General features: G+C 45.6%; 3 protein-coding genes across 5 annotated transcripts in view; 1 reads left to right on the forward strand and 2 right to left on the reverse strand.

Annotated features, from left to right (window-relative positions):
- Positions 1-1,858: 1,858 nt before the first annotated feature.
- Positions 1,859-5,899, forward strand: LOC118210140 (intraflagellar transport protein 20 homolog). Its single transcript, XM_035386047.1, has 5 exons — positions 1,859-2,250; positions 2,981-3,149; positions 4,147-4,232; positions 4,649-4,752; positions 5,044-5,899. Exons 2-5 carry the CDS (start codon positions 3,023-3,025, stop codon positions 5,123-5,125), a joined length of 399 nt encoding a protein of 132 aa, XP_035241938.1. The 5' UTR covers positions 1,859-2,250; positions 2,981-3,022; the 3' UTR covers positions 5,126-5,899.
- A 717-nt stretch (positions 5,900-6,616) lies between these two features.
- On the reverse strand, positions 6,617-9,021 carry tmem97 (transmembrane protein 97). Its single transcript, XM_035384194.1, has 3 exons — positions 8,741-9,021; positions 8,296-8,440; positions 6,617-7,521 (listed from the first exon to the last, which is right to left on the reverse strand). The coding sequence occupies exons 1-3, from the start codon at positions 8,852-8,854 to the stop codon at positions 7,259-7,261; spliced, it is 522 nt and encodes a 173-aa protein (XP_035240085.1). The 5' UTR covers positions 8,855-9,021; the 3' UTR covers positions 6,617-7,258.
- A 1,844-nt stretch (positions 9,022-10,865) lies between these two features.
- Positions 10,866-16,701, reverse strand: part of usp32 (ubiquitin specific peptidase 32) — a 51,119-nt gene continuing 45,283 nt past the window's right edge. For 2 of the 3 annotated variants that reach the window (XM_035385496.1, XM_035385495.1), the window contains 5 exons: positions 16,298-16,489; positions 15,734-15,950; positions 15,119-15,489; positions 14,803-14,895; positions 10,866-14,260 (listed from right to left, as the gene is read on the reverse strand). In XM_035385496.1, coding sequence (XP_035241387.1) covers positions 14,087-14,260; positions 14,803-14,895; positions 15,119-15,489; positions 15,734-15,950; positions 16,298-16,489 — 1,047 coding nt within the window. In that variant the 3' untranslated portion in view covers positions 10,866-14,086. The remainder of the gene's footprint in view (positions 14,261-14,802; positions 14,896-15,118; positions 15,490-15,733; positions 15,951-16,297; positions 16,490-16,701) is intronic. The other variant, XM_035385497.1, reaches the window with a different exon arrangement.

Genomic DNA, 16,701 nt, shown 5'->3' on the forward strand with positions numbered 1-16,701 from the left:
ATTAAATCACACTGAACAAACAAGCGGCCTTTTGCTCCAGAATTAAAAGAGACTAAAATAGTGCTTGTTAACCCTAAATGGGGTTGCCTGGTAACAAGGCTGATGTCAATCAGATGTCATCATTTCCTCTGTTGGGAGCCAGTATGAGACAATGATTGTCACTGTATTTACAGTTAGTTTATTTATTTATTTTTACCCAAAAGAAACCCAACAGTTCATACTGCTGGCATAATGTAACAAAATCTCTGTCTAGTAATGACTTGATGAGATATAATACATACTACGTGCATCATTTTAGTTAAGTTTAAAAACTACCGTCAGAATTGGCCAGGCTTAGTAGTGTTGTTATGAAATTTAGCCACTAGACTAGATTGACCCTTTAAAAATCTGATGCAAATCAAGTAAATGCGAAGCCCTATTGTACCATTCAACTTATAGCTGGGAGGTCTAATTGGTGAAGCGTATGAATAATTAGAAATGTATTTGGTATGTGTTGACTTGGCTTTGACAACGATAGGCGTCTGCTCCAGAGATAAAGAAAACTATTGACATGCACATTCATTACACATTTATAACGTCACAGCGGACAGGACCTTGTCATTAATAGTCTATATTTTGGTATCACTGTGGCTGCTCATGTGCATTCCATAATGGTATATACACCGATACTAAACGAGGATATACGTGAATAATTTACTAACTTCGCGATGATTACGAACGAAGACAGCAAAGATAGATAATGAGATTAGTCAGCTACCTATGCGACCACACTGAACTTATTGAGCTTCACAATCCGTAATTCATTTTGTTTTTTACCGATATGACAAGAATGTGATGTGACCTAATCGGTCGACCTAAAGGGTTATGGGAATGCAGAGATTATCTAAGCACTGACCTCCGCTAGTCTTTATATGTCCGCGAAGATCTATCGTTATATTTGACTACAGTGTAAGTTAGTATGGTATGATTACATATATTATTAGTTAAGTAACATTAACTCGCTAAATAAAAAATGCACGTGAAAGGTCTGTCATTATGAATAAAAATTCACTCTGTATTGCTAGCTAGCAATGTCATTACTTGTCTGACATTTTACAAACTAATATGAAAGCTGAGCCAAACAAAGCTAGTCAATTATGCCGTTTTCGTTAGCCAGTTTGACTGAACATTACTAGCCAATGTGAATGAAAAACTACTAGCTAATGCTCCCAAACAAAGAAGGAAAGTGTCCAGAAGTTCTCCGTCCCACAGGAAATTCAAAGTTTTGCCATTACTAGTCGGGTACGAAGTTTATCAACTTTTAACGATCATACTGTTTGGTTGGTAGTTAATTCCGTCTACCTAGCAAGTTATTTATCGCTAAACTGCCCGCGAGCTACCACCCACACTCCCACAGGCATAACGTTACTCACGTTTAGCAAGTAGATTTGTATAACTGAGCTCTCTAGAGTCTAGACTAACGTGCTCAGCTGGCTAAAGATACTAAAATTAATCCGAATGTCCAATACTTACCCACTGTACGAAGATGGCTCGCTTATAATTGACGTATCCGAAATTCTTCAGAACCATGCATATAGTTTACTTGCTAACAAACGCGATCTTAAAACTCAGACGTCATTACTTAACACGAAAGTAAACGCGCACAGAGATCAGCAGGAATTCGGGGTTTTGTAGTCCTTCTTGTTCGGGATTCAAAGCCTCCAGAAAGTTAACAAACTACAATTCCCACAAGACAACAACAAATTCTCACGTTAAGAACGCAAATGAGCTTGATTATATTGTGTAACGGCATGTTAACTGAAAAAGGTATGTGGACTATTATTAAAAAGGTGAACAGTTAAAAAAAAATGAATTAGACTAAATAGGGTTACTCTTTCTGTTCCTGTGGGAATACCCCTCTACAGGTTTTGGTACAGCCTCACACAGGTTTCAACCATTTTCCTGAGAAAAAGGTTTAGTTCATTAACAAACATTCTTGGGCAGAAAAAATATACATCGCTAAATTTGCTAAATATAGTGTGATCTATGAACAATCTACAAATAAACGTTTAGCATTTTTTAAAAAGCAAGAGAATAACTAGCAGAATAATTTAACAATGAAATGGTGAGCACCCCATAATGGTTTCGCTGATGAAGGAGGGGAGCAGATTATAGTTTCCTTGGCAGCCACATAAACAGGAATCCGAGGAAGGACTGGAAGCAGTACCTGCAGATAATACTGGCATTTCACGATTTATTAGTTTAAGAAAGGTGGGTGAATACCTTATATACATGCTATTAACGTTACAGTAATGCCATAACCAGTTTACCGAATCAGCCATCCAGTTTGCTACGGTATGTCCTGTTAGCAAGATAGCTAATGTTACCTTGCCGGGAAAACTAGCAGATTTCCAGGTGTTTGGTGCCACACCGGTCTCTGGTGCCACATCATTGTAACGGTAGCTGACTAGTTGGCTTTAGTTTTATCAGAGATATTGCAAACTATAGCCAGACAACGTTAGCGAACTGTTTTATGTTATATTATTAGATTGTATTATCGTAGTATAATATTACTAGATAGAATCCCTAGCTATCTAACCACAGTTGGTGAAGTCTATTACAGTTTTGTGAAAATGGTCAGTGTTAGCTTGCTAACTTCGCAGTTAACATTAGATTGTCTAGTTAGCAATGGATTTGTTGCGAAATTGGCAAAATGTACTGCTCGACTGAACGTTTTGTATTTGTCATTGTACCGGTGCCACTGTCAAAGTTCCACGTGCAATATCCGTGACAGGGATTTTGAGCCCCATGAAAAGATCTCACATTGGCCCCACCACCCCAGATCACCCCATCCCTGCACAATTACAGCACAATCTTTTTGAGACTCATATTTGATATAAGCAGGGACGAAGTACTCAATAGTTCTCATAGTGAACAGGAAGTGTGCACTGGGTATACAGATATTTAACGCTACAATAACTCGATATTCGGTGTGTTTCAGTTGATTTCCTAAGCGCACTTCCCAGGGACCAGCCCTGTTGCCATGGCGAAAGATCCGCTCGCGGAGGCTTGTCTTCATTTTGATGAGCTCAACAAGCTGCGCGTGCTCGAGCCCGAGGTGGCCCAGAAGACCACTGAGCTGAAGGAGGAATGCAAAGAGTTTGTCGACAGTGAGTGCGGCTTGAGGCACCAAAATGGTCATACACCGTATTTCCAAAAGTATGTGGACACCTGAACATCACACCCATACTATATATACTTGTTGAACATCTCATTCGAACCCCCCCCCCTTGCTGACTGCCAGATAATGAAGCATGATTCTTCACTCCAGAGAACGCATTTCTACTGCTCCAGAGTTGGAACTCTGTAGTGAGTGTTGCAGCTGAGGACAGATGATGTAATGCGCCACATGCTTCAGCACTCGGCAGTCCAATTCTGTGAGCTTGTGTGACCTGAGCTGTTGTTGCTCCTATACTTTTCCACTTCACAATAACAGCACTTACAGTTGACTGGGGCAGCTGTAGCAGGGGAGACATTTGACAAACTGACTTGTTAGAAAGGTGGCATCCTATCACAGTGCCACATTGAAAGTCACTGAGCCGTTCAGTACAACCCGTTCTTCTGCCAATGTTTGTCAATGGTGATTGCATGGCTGTGTGCTTATGCTTAATTTTATGCACCTGTTAGCAATGGGTGTGGCTAAAGTAGCTGAAACCACAAATTTGAATGGGCGTCCACATACTTTTGGAAACCTTAGTGTATCAGGGACACCAAGCCAGGGAGAGTTTTATGTCCAGTTAGCTGTGGCGCAGGACCATCTCGCTTGTTTTGATTCGGCAGCGAGCATTAGCATCTCATTATCTCGCTCGTCCGGAGGCAGTGGAGAACTCGTCTTGACGTAAGCATGTAAGACGTAAGTGACACTGTTATGTTCACGCACTGCTGTTGTTCAGGATAAAGGCAGTGCACCTAAAAATTTAGGAGGGAAAACCCTGTATCACTTCAAGTATAGAAGTAAGTAAATTACCCACAGTTTAAATGCCACAGCTACCGCCGTATTTGCGTTAAGGGTGTTCACTTCAGTACCCTTTTCGTTTTAATACATTTTAAGACGTTTACTTAGTGCCTGTGCCCCTGCTCTTGGTGACTTCTGTGCTGCGTCGACAGAAATCGGGCAGTTCCAGAAGATTGTGGGCGACCTCATTGACCTGGTGGATGAGCTGGCGAAGGAGGCGGAGACTGAGAAAATGAAGGTAGGACCAGTGGCCTGCGCTCACACAGTGGGTGTGTCCCAATGCTCGTATGTATCCTCCCTTCCCCCCACTGCCACCTCGTCTCCTCGGTGCCCCAGAAACCGGTCTTCGTGTCCTCCCTCCCTCCAGTGTCCCAATATTGGAGGAGGCGAGCGAAGCGCACTGAACACTATAGGCGAAGCAGCTTCAGACTCGTCTGCTCCCCTCCTTTCCTCCACATACTTCCAGGTGGGAGACGAGTGGTAGTCGGGGAGTGGAGGAAAGGAGGTGTGGCGTGCACAGTAATGGGACCCCCCCCCCCAACGAAACCAAAAAGGGACATGAACCCCTTCTGAGGGGCCACGCCCTGATGCAGGCTGACTGTGATAGGCTGAACATGTGTGTGGTGCCCTGCTGCCCCCCCCCCCCCCCCTCAGGCTATAGGAGCGCGGAACCTGCTGAAATCCGTGGCCAAGCAGAGGGAGAGCCAGCAGCAGCAGCTCCAGGCTCTGATCACTGAGAAGAAGATGCAGCTGGAGAGGTCAGTCAGCCATTACAGAGCGACTAACACAACTTTTACATAGCATTTACTACATTGCATCCATTTATACAGCTGAATATATACTGAAGCAATGCAGGTTAAGTACCTTGCTCAAGGGTACAACGAATTGATCCTGTGACCTTTAGGTTAGAAGACCAGTTCCTTACCCGTTATACTACATTGCCGCTCGGACAGTGTAGCCAAGCAACAACCTGTCTGTATCGGGCACTTCGGCATGCATGACTGTCTGTGTGACTGCCTGTCTGTCTGTCATTCTTTCATTCCCGGCAGGTACAGGATCGAGTACGACGCGCTGTCCAAGGTGGAGGCGGAGCAGAGCGAGTTCATCGATCAGTTCATTCTGCAGAAGTGATGAGGCGCTGTGCAGGGAGGCGGGACCTGCTTGCACAGGGGCGGAGCCTGTGGCACCTTTGGAGGTGGACAGGGTACCGTGGGAACCACTCACTTGTCAATAAAAACAAGGGTACAACACGAAGAGCTCCACCCCCAACAACTCTGAAAAAGCACCAGGAATATGGACTCCTTGAGCAGTTCAAAGGTCACTTTTGCATCATCCACAGCATAAGCGCTTGCCCCTGAAAGCCATGAGGGGAGATGCTTATCGCTCTCTATGGGGTCTTTGAGAAATCTGCAAGACTGTGTTAGATCCTGTGCGTGTGGATGCATATCTTCTCCCACCACTAGTTAAATTAGAAAAATGGAGAAAAAAAATCTATTTATCTATGAAATTATTTGTTATTTATATACTATATTTATATTTTTACTCTGTATAGATAGCTTTTATTACATTTTCTATTTTGTAATGAAAGATACAGTAGTTGCATGGCGCTGTATATATTGATTGATCGATCATGTATCAGTATTTTAAATAGCGATGCATGATTTTAAATATACTGAATATTTAACGTTCATGGGGTCATGCTGTATTCTCTAAGGACTTGAAGCAAGTTAGACTCCCATCTGGTCATGCTGGATTCCAGGTTTTTTTTGTACACTTGCCCGTAGGACTATTAACCAAAGTCAGCCTCCTCCTTAATTTTTCTGGATTCATTTGATGTGTCGTCCGTTCCACTGTCTCTGAAGAGGATGCAAAATACATCCCAAATAAATTCTGACTATTTGTGTCATTAACATCTTAAAAAATTGAACATTTTACTCATCCTGTGGACAGCTGGTGCAGGAAATAAAACTGAGTTCACTTTTGTAGCCCCTCCATGGTGTGCACAGCTGAACAGAGGGCAGAAGCATTTCTACTTGACTAGCATGCACTGTGATGTATACTGTACCTCTGTTTCACTTACAGGAAACATTGACCAGTTCCCCATTTCAGAATAGACCTTTTTATGGTGGTGTGCGTGCATTTCCAAATATATTCAGCGCTCTCTAAAATTATTCACAGGCCTTGATGAAGCTGAGCAAAACAAAATGAGCCGATACAAGTAATGTGCTATATCTCATGCTCAAAAAAGGGAAATCTATATCCTTTTATAGTAAAACACTTGCGTGCGTTCGCACACACCACACACACGCACATATATTCTACAAATAGAAATTAAAAAACCCTTAGGGCTTATAGTTAAAAAATTAGAAAAACACTCTAAAGGCATGCATTATATAAATGTACATTTATCATACATACAAACACATCCACACACTCGCACACAAACAGATACATACACACACAAAGTACATAACCAAATAAAATGGACATAACCTATAAACAAAGCAGACTAGAAAATTAACTACATAAATGTATTTCATATAATAATACAAGAATCAACAACACTTTACATAAAAGATAATATGTATGGCAATATATGGAAAGAAATTCAGGACAGGTTAATTTCACACAAATATTTCACATTTTATTTTATTAGAAAACCTGGAAAACACACCAATGCCTGGTGTCCTATTTCTACAGGTGGACCTGACTGTGTTGTACCTGTAAGTCTAAGCAATCTCTTACTGGTCCTGTGAGACTGTGCCAAAACCAAGGTCCCTTTCTTTTTAAATGAAATTTCTCTGAGGAGGACTGCTGATCTAAGATCGTATTTCCCCTATCCATGTCCTAGGCTCGCCCATTATGAGCTAAAATGTCAAACTGATCCCAGATCAGCAGTCCTACTGTGAGGTGCTTTATGAGCATGGGGCCAGGCCTAATGAGAGAAGGACTGGTACTGATTTCTCCACATTAAACCCTTAGGCTGCTTCAGTGCAGGATGTGTAAACACATCCTCATAGGCCCTCAGCCCTGTGCCCTTCTAGAGCGGGACTTAGCAGCTTAGCTCAGAGATGCCTTCTTATCCCTTCGAAGAGCAGCTTTTCTGGAATGTCTTTTTTAATTTTTATTATTGTAAGTCAGTGTTCTAGAACTCCATTGCCTTCAATTACCAGTAGTGATTGTTACATCATCAGAATGTTCCATTAGCAACATTATCATATATTTGTGATCTCACACCCAAAACGGGTAAAGATTACTTGGTCCTTACTGGAGCTTCTTGCTCTCCTTGGCCTGCGGGGCAGGATTGTACACCGGGCTGAACAGCATGGTGAAGAGGAGCATTATGGGTACCAGCAGGTAGGGGGCATAGATGGTAATCAATGTGAAGCGCTCTTCGAGGGTCTGGGGTCCCGGGTGGGGGGTAGCAGGGAACTCGTGGAACAGGACGTAGGAAAGGATGGGGATTAGGGTGGTGGCGACGTGGGCGGAGTAGATGATGGCGGGCGTTCTGATCCACCTGCAGCCACCTGAAAGAGGGAAGAGTGCACGGTCACTTCCTTCGCCGGTTGGAGGGGGCGGAGTCGAGTTTGAGGCCGCTTCGCTCGTCTCCCCCGGGAGGACACAAGGATCATACTCCTGGGCACGGAGGAGACTAGGTGGCGGTGGAGGAAAGGAGGATACATTTTTGGAGCAGGCCTATTGGGACGCACCCCAGGATTGAGCAATCACAGCAGTAAATAGAAAAGTGCATCCAAATAAAGTATCAATCTTATCTGAACAGGGCAGTTTCTTGTTTTAGCCCAGCACTAAGACACCTGATTCCTCTAAAAGTCGCAATTGAAGACCAGTTTCACGAATCATTAATTTTTTTGTGCAAGATAAACACTATATAATTGCTCCCATTTTTAATGTACTTCTCACTGCTTTGAAAAAACCTATCATGCACCTGTACAACGTTTGGAATACGCTACCATATTCATGGTAGCAAGTAATCGAATTGAATTTAACACGTGAGTGTAGCTTGTAAATACTGCTGTCAATCATCGTCTAGGCTTAATCAAGAGGCAAACACTCACATCTTGCACTACTGGTGGCATAGACCGTATGAAAATAGACTGGTGGTCAAAATGGGACAATTGTTTGAGAAGGTGCTTGACGGAGAGACTATCGCGACCTCTAGCTGGTGGAGGACTGACCATGCGAGAACACGAGGGGGCTAACTGATGGCACTAACCATTCGCCTGGACCAAAGGTCGTTAATGCAAATGTTAATTGCTGTACGTCGGTAGTGGACCACTGACCTTTATAGAATGCGTATGTCGCAACAGGAAAGAACGGCATTTGCACCAGTGCCTCGCATAAAATGAATGACTTGAACCAAACCGGGGGCTCCAGCACCATCGGGTCCTTGAACTCAGCGGCATACCAGTGCAACAAATCTTTCAGCTGCGAGAAATGTAAGAGGTATTATCATACACGTCTGACACCCACAGATTTGTGTAAATTATGCCAATGAAGAATAGATCAAGTGACGTAAATGCAAGCTCGTTGTTTTCATTATAAAGGCTATCACTTTAACATTGTTTGTTCGTTCCCAGGGTAACTTGATACACTAGCCAACAAAATATTGCGCACAACACACAACTGATTGGTCTATACTGAATTAACATTTGCTTTTATTCAGTGGAGACGAGCCCAACAGAAATGCTTATGTTGTTTTCAGTTTGTTAAAGTCACGCTACTTACGGGTTGCGGATAAACATGTTCCGGTAGCAATGCTTGGAGATCAATAAACAGCGTGATTGGGATATGTGAGGCAAAATAAAAGAAAAAGATAAGCTCCAAGATACGAGTGCACATTGTGAACGAAGTGGTCCTCGGGAAAGGAGGTAAGGTTCGGAAAGCGATCTTAGGCAATTGCGTTTCAGAGTCGAGAAACACTCAACAAAACCAGCCAATTCCGATTAGCTTTCGGTAGCATATAGTAGCAAACCGAGTTTCACGGACAGAGTAGGCATAAACAGGGCGTGCCATGGAATAGCGTGGTGTAGCCTTGCTCTCATTGGACTTCGGAGCACTCGTTTGATGAATTGAAGGCGGGTCCGGGGGAGGTGCATTTCTGACAACCTTTGGGATCAGGTGTATGTGAGTTATATTAGAAATATGAGTTAGTCTGATGACCATTGTGACCGTTTGCAGAAAGTAGTTTCCGCGACGCGGCGAGCAGTCGAGAAGACTTTGGTGTCGTAGGCCTATTTCAATAGTGGTAATTAATGTAACTTTAGCCGAGTATCGTCGCGTAGTACCCCACATTACGCAATCTGGTTGCGTGTTAAATCGTGAAAGCGAACCATATCAAGTTTTCGCGTAATTTAGCATGAGCAATCTTGGATTTTTAGAATTTGGCAGCCCTGATGTCACTATCTCACGCTCGCCTGCAAAAGCAACGTATTTGCCTTGGAGATACAAATATGAACAAGTTCAGTTGCAGTATAAGTGTATCTTCTAATTAACGTATGAAAACAACCTGAATGGCCAAACACTACCAACTGCACTGAAGCATGCAAACAGAACGTATTTCAGTAAGGATACAACACCAATAGCCTACACACACGTGCAGACCACAGTTAGCCTACAGACCGAAAGCCCATCAGAATATTTATCCGCGACAAGATTATAGTGGATTTTAATAGCTGGCTGTGCTGTGGACTTCAGTGGTTGCAATGAGTGTGAGAAATCTCGTTTCAGACCATAGGGCTTATTTTTAAGAAATTGAAGTACCTTACCGTGAACCCTACATCCATACTCCTGGCTATCACCCAAAGCTAACTTCGCTTATGTAAGTCTTACCGTACTGTACACACGGCCCTCGACCGGCCTGCTGATGACTGCGACGCGGCTGGATTGTCAAACTGGCGAATGAAATGAGCAGTAAAACGCAACAGCAGCGATTTGGCAGCATGTGAAGACTTGTCACCGGTAGGTTGTGCTTGAATCCTGTATGTGGTCGAGTTGGTGTACTTGGTTAATGTCATTTGCACCAGCTGTCCATTTTCATTTAAACTGCGTAGTTTGGGGTTGCTGGATGGCTCATTCTGTTAAAACACTGTTATAATGTATGGATTGGCCCCACAACACAGGACCAAAACCTGACCGTGCCAGTGACAACTGTGGCTGGCGTCAGTGCAAAGACTGTTGCTGGCACAAAACCTTTTGCCTTGCGATTCTGGTCTGTTTCTGGAACTGGTGTCATTTGTACGAGTCAACCCCTTATTGGAAACACCGCTAAGCATGTCAATATATTAAATACAGTATCTCAGAAGGATTTTTTACTCTGGGTGTTTCTCAGTGTCTGTACTTGTGCATTCTTGTGGTCTTGTGAACTTGTGTCACATCATATTTAATGACCCAAGTCCTGTTCCAAGAGCAAGAATGCAAGTCCGGACTTCACATTCTTGGTATTGAGACACCCTGTGTTTACATGAAATTACAGGCATTTAGCAGACGCTCTTATCCACAACTTTTTTTTTTTTTTTTTACATAGCATTTACGTTGTATCCATTTACACAGCTAGACATACTGAAGCAATGCAGGTTAATTACCTTGCTCAAGGGTACAACGGCAGTGCCCTTACCGGGGAATCGAACCTGGGACCAACACCTTACCACCTATTACATTACACTGCTGCCCTAATTTGTGTGTTTTACAGCAAGTGTTCTTGTGACTGTGCTGTATGACAGAGCCCGCCCACCCACACTATGACATCACAACACCAAGCCCGTAGCTCCGCCCACCCACACTATGACATCACAACACCAAGCCCGTAGCTCCGCCCACCCAAACTATGACATCACAACACCAAGCCCGCAGCTGCTGGAGAAGGGGTTTAATTGCATCTGCCTCATTTTCATTTGTTGCTTGAATAATTGTTACAGATAAACAGAATCACTCAATTTACAGCTACAAGTGCATTTTTACAGTTCATTTCTCGATACGTCATTTTATTTACAAAACACTTTATGTACATTTTTTTTCTGTCAGTGCAATGTCATTTTTACTCTTTAGACACTTTACAAAATAAAGTTGATTAAATTAATACATCTCAGAATTAATTTAACAAAAAAAGGAAAAAAAAGTTTACAGCAAAACGGACAAAAAAAGACAAACAGCTCAGTAGTACATCGCACTACCTGACAACACACCCGGGGGGTCTGGCTGAAAGTGCCAGTGTATTCCTTGTATTAACAGCATAAACGCTTCAGAACGCTTCAAACGAGTGTTTTAAAAATAAAGCGAAAGCCGTCTGGGTTCTCGCCGGTGCACGAGGTCATAAGACCGGCGGCGGTCGTTTCTTGTTCAGGTGAAGTTAACGGGAGACACGCCCACAGGTACCGATCCCACACAGCCGTCGCCCCCTAATGACGGGGGTGAAGGTTTGTGTGTGTGGGGGGGGGGGGGTAGTTTGTACTCCACACGGCTCCGCTTCTCGTCTTCTTCCCTTTCCACGTCCTTTAATACTTTTCATTTTTAGGTTTTACATTTTTCTACATTCAGTGGTTTCACTCCGAAGCGGGTTAGTTTAAGTGAACTGGTGTTTAATTCGGGCGACGAGGTCGCTGTACGCTGCAGGTGAGCAGGTAAGCGGTCTGGCGGCGTCAGGCTAGCCCCGCCCCCTGCAGGGCTCCCACACGGCGTCCAGCGCGGGAGAGCACCCCTCCTACCCACAATCCACTTCTGCCCGACCGCTCTGCGAACACGTTACTGTGCGAGGGGACGCGTCGAACCGCGGCGGAGGGGGATTCAGTAGCTCAGTACTGCTCGCAGCACACACGCGCAGTCCCTGCTCTCCGGTCAAAGGTCCCCACTTCCAACCGCTCAGTCGCCGACCGGATGGGACATTTAAATACCCTCTTTCTCCAGGTGGCTATCGGTTGCTGGTCGACGGGCGTCCCCCCTAAAACCCTCCAGACTGATCTCCAGGTCCAGGATTGGACGGCTCTGCTCCAATTAATAGCCGGCAGAGCCTTTCACGAGCCCCGCCCCACACAGTGGTTCGCGGGCGCGGGGGCGATGTTCGCGCGCGATGCGCAGCAGCTGGACACAGTATTAGGGTAATGAAGCTAAGCTAACGGAAAACACAGTTCATCTCACAACACGCTTCCTCACGGACCGCACTCACTCGTCTCTAAAGCACACAAACACACTCGCTGTCGAGATTCTGCGGAAAAATACTTTGGCTTGACAAGGTGAGCTTTTCCATTAGCTCAACATAACAACAAACACCACGTTCATCAGAAAAGCTGGTCTGCATTAAATGTCAATTTCAAAAAAAAAAAATTTAATTCGGTTTTGTAATTATAATTTTTTTTTTTTTTCAAACAGATCATCTTCTCCTCTGAAAATCTGATTATGAAAACATCAGTCATAAAGCCTTTGGGATGTCATTAATGTATAAATTATCATTTTGATGGGGTTATTAGGTTCTAATCATAGCTGAGATGACGATAGTGGATTTTCAACAAAGGGTGTAAAAAAAAAATGGCTGTTTTGTGACACGGGTCATTGTGTAATAGAAGATAATTACGGGTGCTTTCAGACAAATCCCGTACACGACAACCTAACAAACAGCTATAAAAATAAATACAAAGGGGAAGAAATGAGCTAATAAAATATATATACTTTTAACGGTCTCCATCTTTTTGAAACACTCCGTATGGCACCAATCATGACAACAAACCGAACGATAACTTAAACTTTCAATTTAAAAAAAAAAAAGACGATAAAACGCATACCCGGTTTGCTCAATGCTACAAATACACGTGATACGGTGTCCAGTTTCAGGCGTAAAAATGCCCCCGGTTTTCGGCAGTTGCTGAGTTAAAATCTATGAACCTCTCGTTCACACAGACGCGTTCATTTCATTAGTGAAGCTGACACATACTGACATACCCCTGGGTAGGGCAAGAGGGAGGCGTGTGGGGCAATAGGGGAAAATATTTCGGGGAGAATACGAAACGGTAACACTGTCGAGCGGAGTTGCGCTTCGAATTTCGGAACGTTACCATTGCCACGAGCAACAACAACAGAAATGAACTGAGGTAGCGTATGAGGTTTTCTACTGACAGTATCACACAACATCGTTTAGCTCTTTGAGCCTTTTGATCATGTGATCGTTTTCAGTTTATCTGACTGTCTATCAAATTGACTGACAGACACCTCATAGCAGACATGGCCAGGGTTTTTTGGACACATTCAAATGGCCGCAGGCACCCAGCCTGCAGGAAAAAAAAACGTCTTTGACATCAAAGTGTGGCAAATGAGCTCATCCAGAAATATGGTGCGAGAGTGAAGGTCAGTACTGCATATATGCATGTCAATACTGTGTATGTGCATGTCAGTACTGTACACGTATGCATGTCAGTACTGTGTATGTGCATGTCAGTACTGTACACGTATGCATGTCAGTACTGTGTATGTGCATGTCAGTGCTGTACACGTATGCATGTCAGTACTGCGTATGTGCATGTCAGTGCTGAACACGTATGCATGTCAGTACTGCGTATGTGCATGTCAGTGCTGTACATGTATGCATGTTAGTGCTGTGTTTGTATGCATCCTAGTGCAACAAATATGCATGTAAGTACTGTATGTATGAATGTCAGTGTGTACGCATCTCATACTGCGCGCACCAGTACGCCATGCGCTTTCAGGCAAGCAGTGTGGCGGCTTTTTCAGATCAGTAGAGTCAGGCTGATGCCTACGCTGGCCTCGTTCCAGTTAGTGCTCTTAGCAGGGGGGGGGGGGGTCATTTGTTCGATTTGGCAACCGCAACGCAAAGCCTCGTCGTCCCGTCTCCAAGAGAGAGAGAGAGAGAGAGAGAGAGAGAGGCGCCCAAAGCGGTGCAGGAGTACCGCCTTCCAGAGAACAGCAGCTGCAGCGGAGGAGCGCTCTCTCCCGCTATCCCGCCGCCCCGCTTTGTGCTTGTGTTCCACAGCTGTGCGCCTGGGCGTCACGGCGAACATCCGGGGCGGAGAGCGGGCGGGGCCAGGCGGGGCGGGGCAGGGCGGGGCGGAGGGCAGGAAGAGCGTCTCGTCACTGCAGCACGCAGTACTTCCTGTAGTCGGACTCAAAGTCCTCGTCCATGCTACTGGTGTCGGCCATCTTTTTGCCGTCCGTCCTCGGCAGAAACTGGGAGTAGTCCACGCCCTGCTGCTCGTAGAACAGGATGTAGGCGGAGTCTGTGTCAATCTCCTCCGAGTGGACTTCCTGTGGAGGTCACAGAGACTGTTTGTGACTTCAAATTTTTTTAAAATAAAACTGTCAAATTATTTTTAGGAATGTGTTTGGAATTCAGTAGTTTCAAAAGCACTGTTTGAATTCAGAAATAAACCTGAAAATATACAGGTTTACCTAAAATGCATTTTAAAATTTTCAGATCTGTTCAGAGTACATTCAACTGTTTTGTCTTTCTCTTATATGATACTCAATATTCTAAAATGCACTGTATTCAATTTCAGAGATGCAACTGAACCTGCATCCATATGCATTTCATAGTTATAAAACATAGAACATTAATTAACAAAGAAAGAGTGCTTTAAACACCTTTACCAGATTAACAGCTCATAGCAGTTGATGCAGTTGCAAAAAAAAATGACTTGAAATCGTTTGGAAAGCAGCTGGGCTAAACATCATTTTCAAATGCTATTTTCTTTCAGCACTGAATTTTGAAGTAAAAGAGCATCTGAAAGTGTAATTTCAAACCCAGATGCGTAGTCACGGGTGTCCTTTGAGAGGAAGGCGTGCAGTACCTTGCAGCTGCTGTCGTTGTAACAGTACCATTTCTCATTGGGGTTTTTTGCATATGTAACGTAGTGGCCTCCCCCCAGGATACCCGAATGGCACTGCGAGACAGGGAGAGAGACCGCTGGGTTAGCCTGGGCTGCAGTTCACAGGAGCAGCCAGCAGGGGGAGCCGCGTGACCAGCCTCAGAAACCAATCACACCAACCAAAACCACTAACTACTACACACACACGTCTGTATCTCCTGTACCTCACATACACACACATCAGTATCGTGTAACCAGCCTCAGAAACCAATCGCAGGACAGGGAGGGCGGGACCTACTGAAATTGCATATAGGTTGTATATGGGGTCCAGGCAGATGTCGTCTCTGTGGTGGTGGCCGGGGTCCAGCTCCAGGCCGGGCTCCGGGTGGCCGTTGCTCTGGCCACCGTCGGGCCCCAGCCCGTTCACCATTATGACATCACAGTCGGTGCCGGAGGGCTCCGGTGGCCAGGCCCCGTCCTGGGCCCCGCCCTGCTCGGTCTCCGTGGCGACGCCGCTGCCGCCGTCCCGGCCGCAGTCCAGGCTCTCTTTGCTGTTGGACAGGCGGTGCCGGCTGCCCAGCTGGGGCAGGCGCAGGCGGCCCTGCTTCCGCGCCCCGCCCCGGGGGCTGCCGCAAGGGCTGCTGGTCCTGCTGGACTTCTTCCCTAAGCCTGTTAACACACACACACAATCACACACACATGCAGTCACATACACAAACACAATGGCGCACACGCATAGGCACACACATGCGTAATCACACATATACAAATACACACACATGCACACACACGCGCGCACACACACATGCACACACACACACACAATCATGTAATCACACACACACACGATAAGTTAGTGTTAACTGCAGTATCAGCAGCTGGAACGGTCGGCAGTGTGACAGCTGATCCCCACCTTTCACGTTGCTGGGCACAGAAATGAGGGGGGCGGTGCTCCCGGCGTCTCCGCCCACCAGCTTCAGTGGCTCCTCCCCCAGACTGGGCTGGCCTCGCTCCGCCTCCCGAGGGGCGAGGAAGGCGCTGGGGTCAAACTTCTCCCGCGGGAACTTCACGATCTTCTGAGACTTGATCCAGCGCCCGTTCACGAACTGGAAGCGCTTCAGATGAACGATCTGCAAACGCGGTCCCCGAAGACACAGCGGGAACTATTTTAGGATGCCGGCAAAGCGGTTCAGTGACTTAATTAACCGCATCTATTCCGCGCGTCCCGTCCAAAATTGGTCAAAACCAAAACAATGAAGAGGAGCAAAAAAAAGAAAACATATCTATGGCAATGAATTTTGCCATTTCGTCTGGTGGTCCAATCAACACCAGGTGTGACGATGTCACACGATAACTGAATTCTACAGATGCGTGACATTTCTGCTGGTTTAAAATGCGTGGTTTTTGCGGAGAGGCCGAAGAGGCCAGCGGCTGGGGGCTGGAGGGCTGGAGGGCTGGAGGGCTGGAGGGCTCTTACCAGGATGGGCGGCAGCCTCCACAGGTCCAGCTTCTTGGTGGCCAGGCGGTGGGCGTGGCACTTGGAGCAGTAGTACAGCTCGTCCTCGCCCAGCTCCTCCTCGCTGGTGAAGGCCCGCAGGCAGCTGTCCAGGCTGATGGGCTCGGCCTGCGCCCGGCGGCTCTGCTCCACACTGCAGTGCTCCTCCACTATCTGCAACACACACACACACGTCTGTATCTACAACACACACACACACACTGCAGTGCTCCTCCACTATCTGCAACACACACACACACGTCTGTATCACACACACACACTCTGCTCCACACTGCAGTGCTCCTCCACTATCTGCAACACACACACACGTCTGTATCACACACACACACTCTGCTCCACACTGCAGTGCTCCTCCACTATCTGCA

Source organism: Anguilla anguilla, chromosome 12, assembly GCF_013347855.1.
Source record: "Anguilla anguilla isolate fAngAng1 chromosome 12, fAngAng1.pri, whole genome shotgun sequence".
NCBI classification, from domain to species: Eukaryota; Metazoa; Chordata; class Actinopteri; order Anguilliformes; family Anguillidae; genus Anguilla; species Anguilla anguilla.

Bases quoted from the DNA above. Each gene is read 5' to 3' on its own strand.
- tmem97 (XM_035384194.1), bottom strand. From the start codon at position 8,854: ATGTGCACTCGTATCTTGGAGCTTATCTTTTTCTTTTATTTTGCCTCA. The intron at 8,441-8,740 runs GTAAGTAGCGTG...CATTTCTCGCAG, and splicing joins AACATGTTTATCCGCAACCC to CTGAAAGATTTGTTGCACTG. The intron at 7,522-8,295 runs GTCAGTGGTCCA...TCCCTCTTTCAG, and splicing joins GACATACGCATTCTATAAAG to GTGGCTGCAGGTGGATCAGA.
- LOC118210140 (XM_035386047.1), top strand. From the start codon at position 3,023: ATGGCGAAAGATCCGCTCGCGGAGGCTTGTCTTCATTTTGATGAGCTC. The intron at 3,150-4,146 runs GTGAGTGCGGCT...CTGCGTCGACAG, and splicing joins ATGCAAAGAGTTTGTCGACA to AAATCGGGCAGTTCCAGAAG. The intron at 4,233-4,648 runs GTAGGACCAGTG...CCCCCCCCTCAG, and splicing joins CGGAGACTGAGAAAATGAAG to GCTATAGGAGCGCGGAACCT.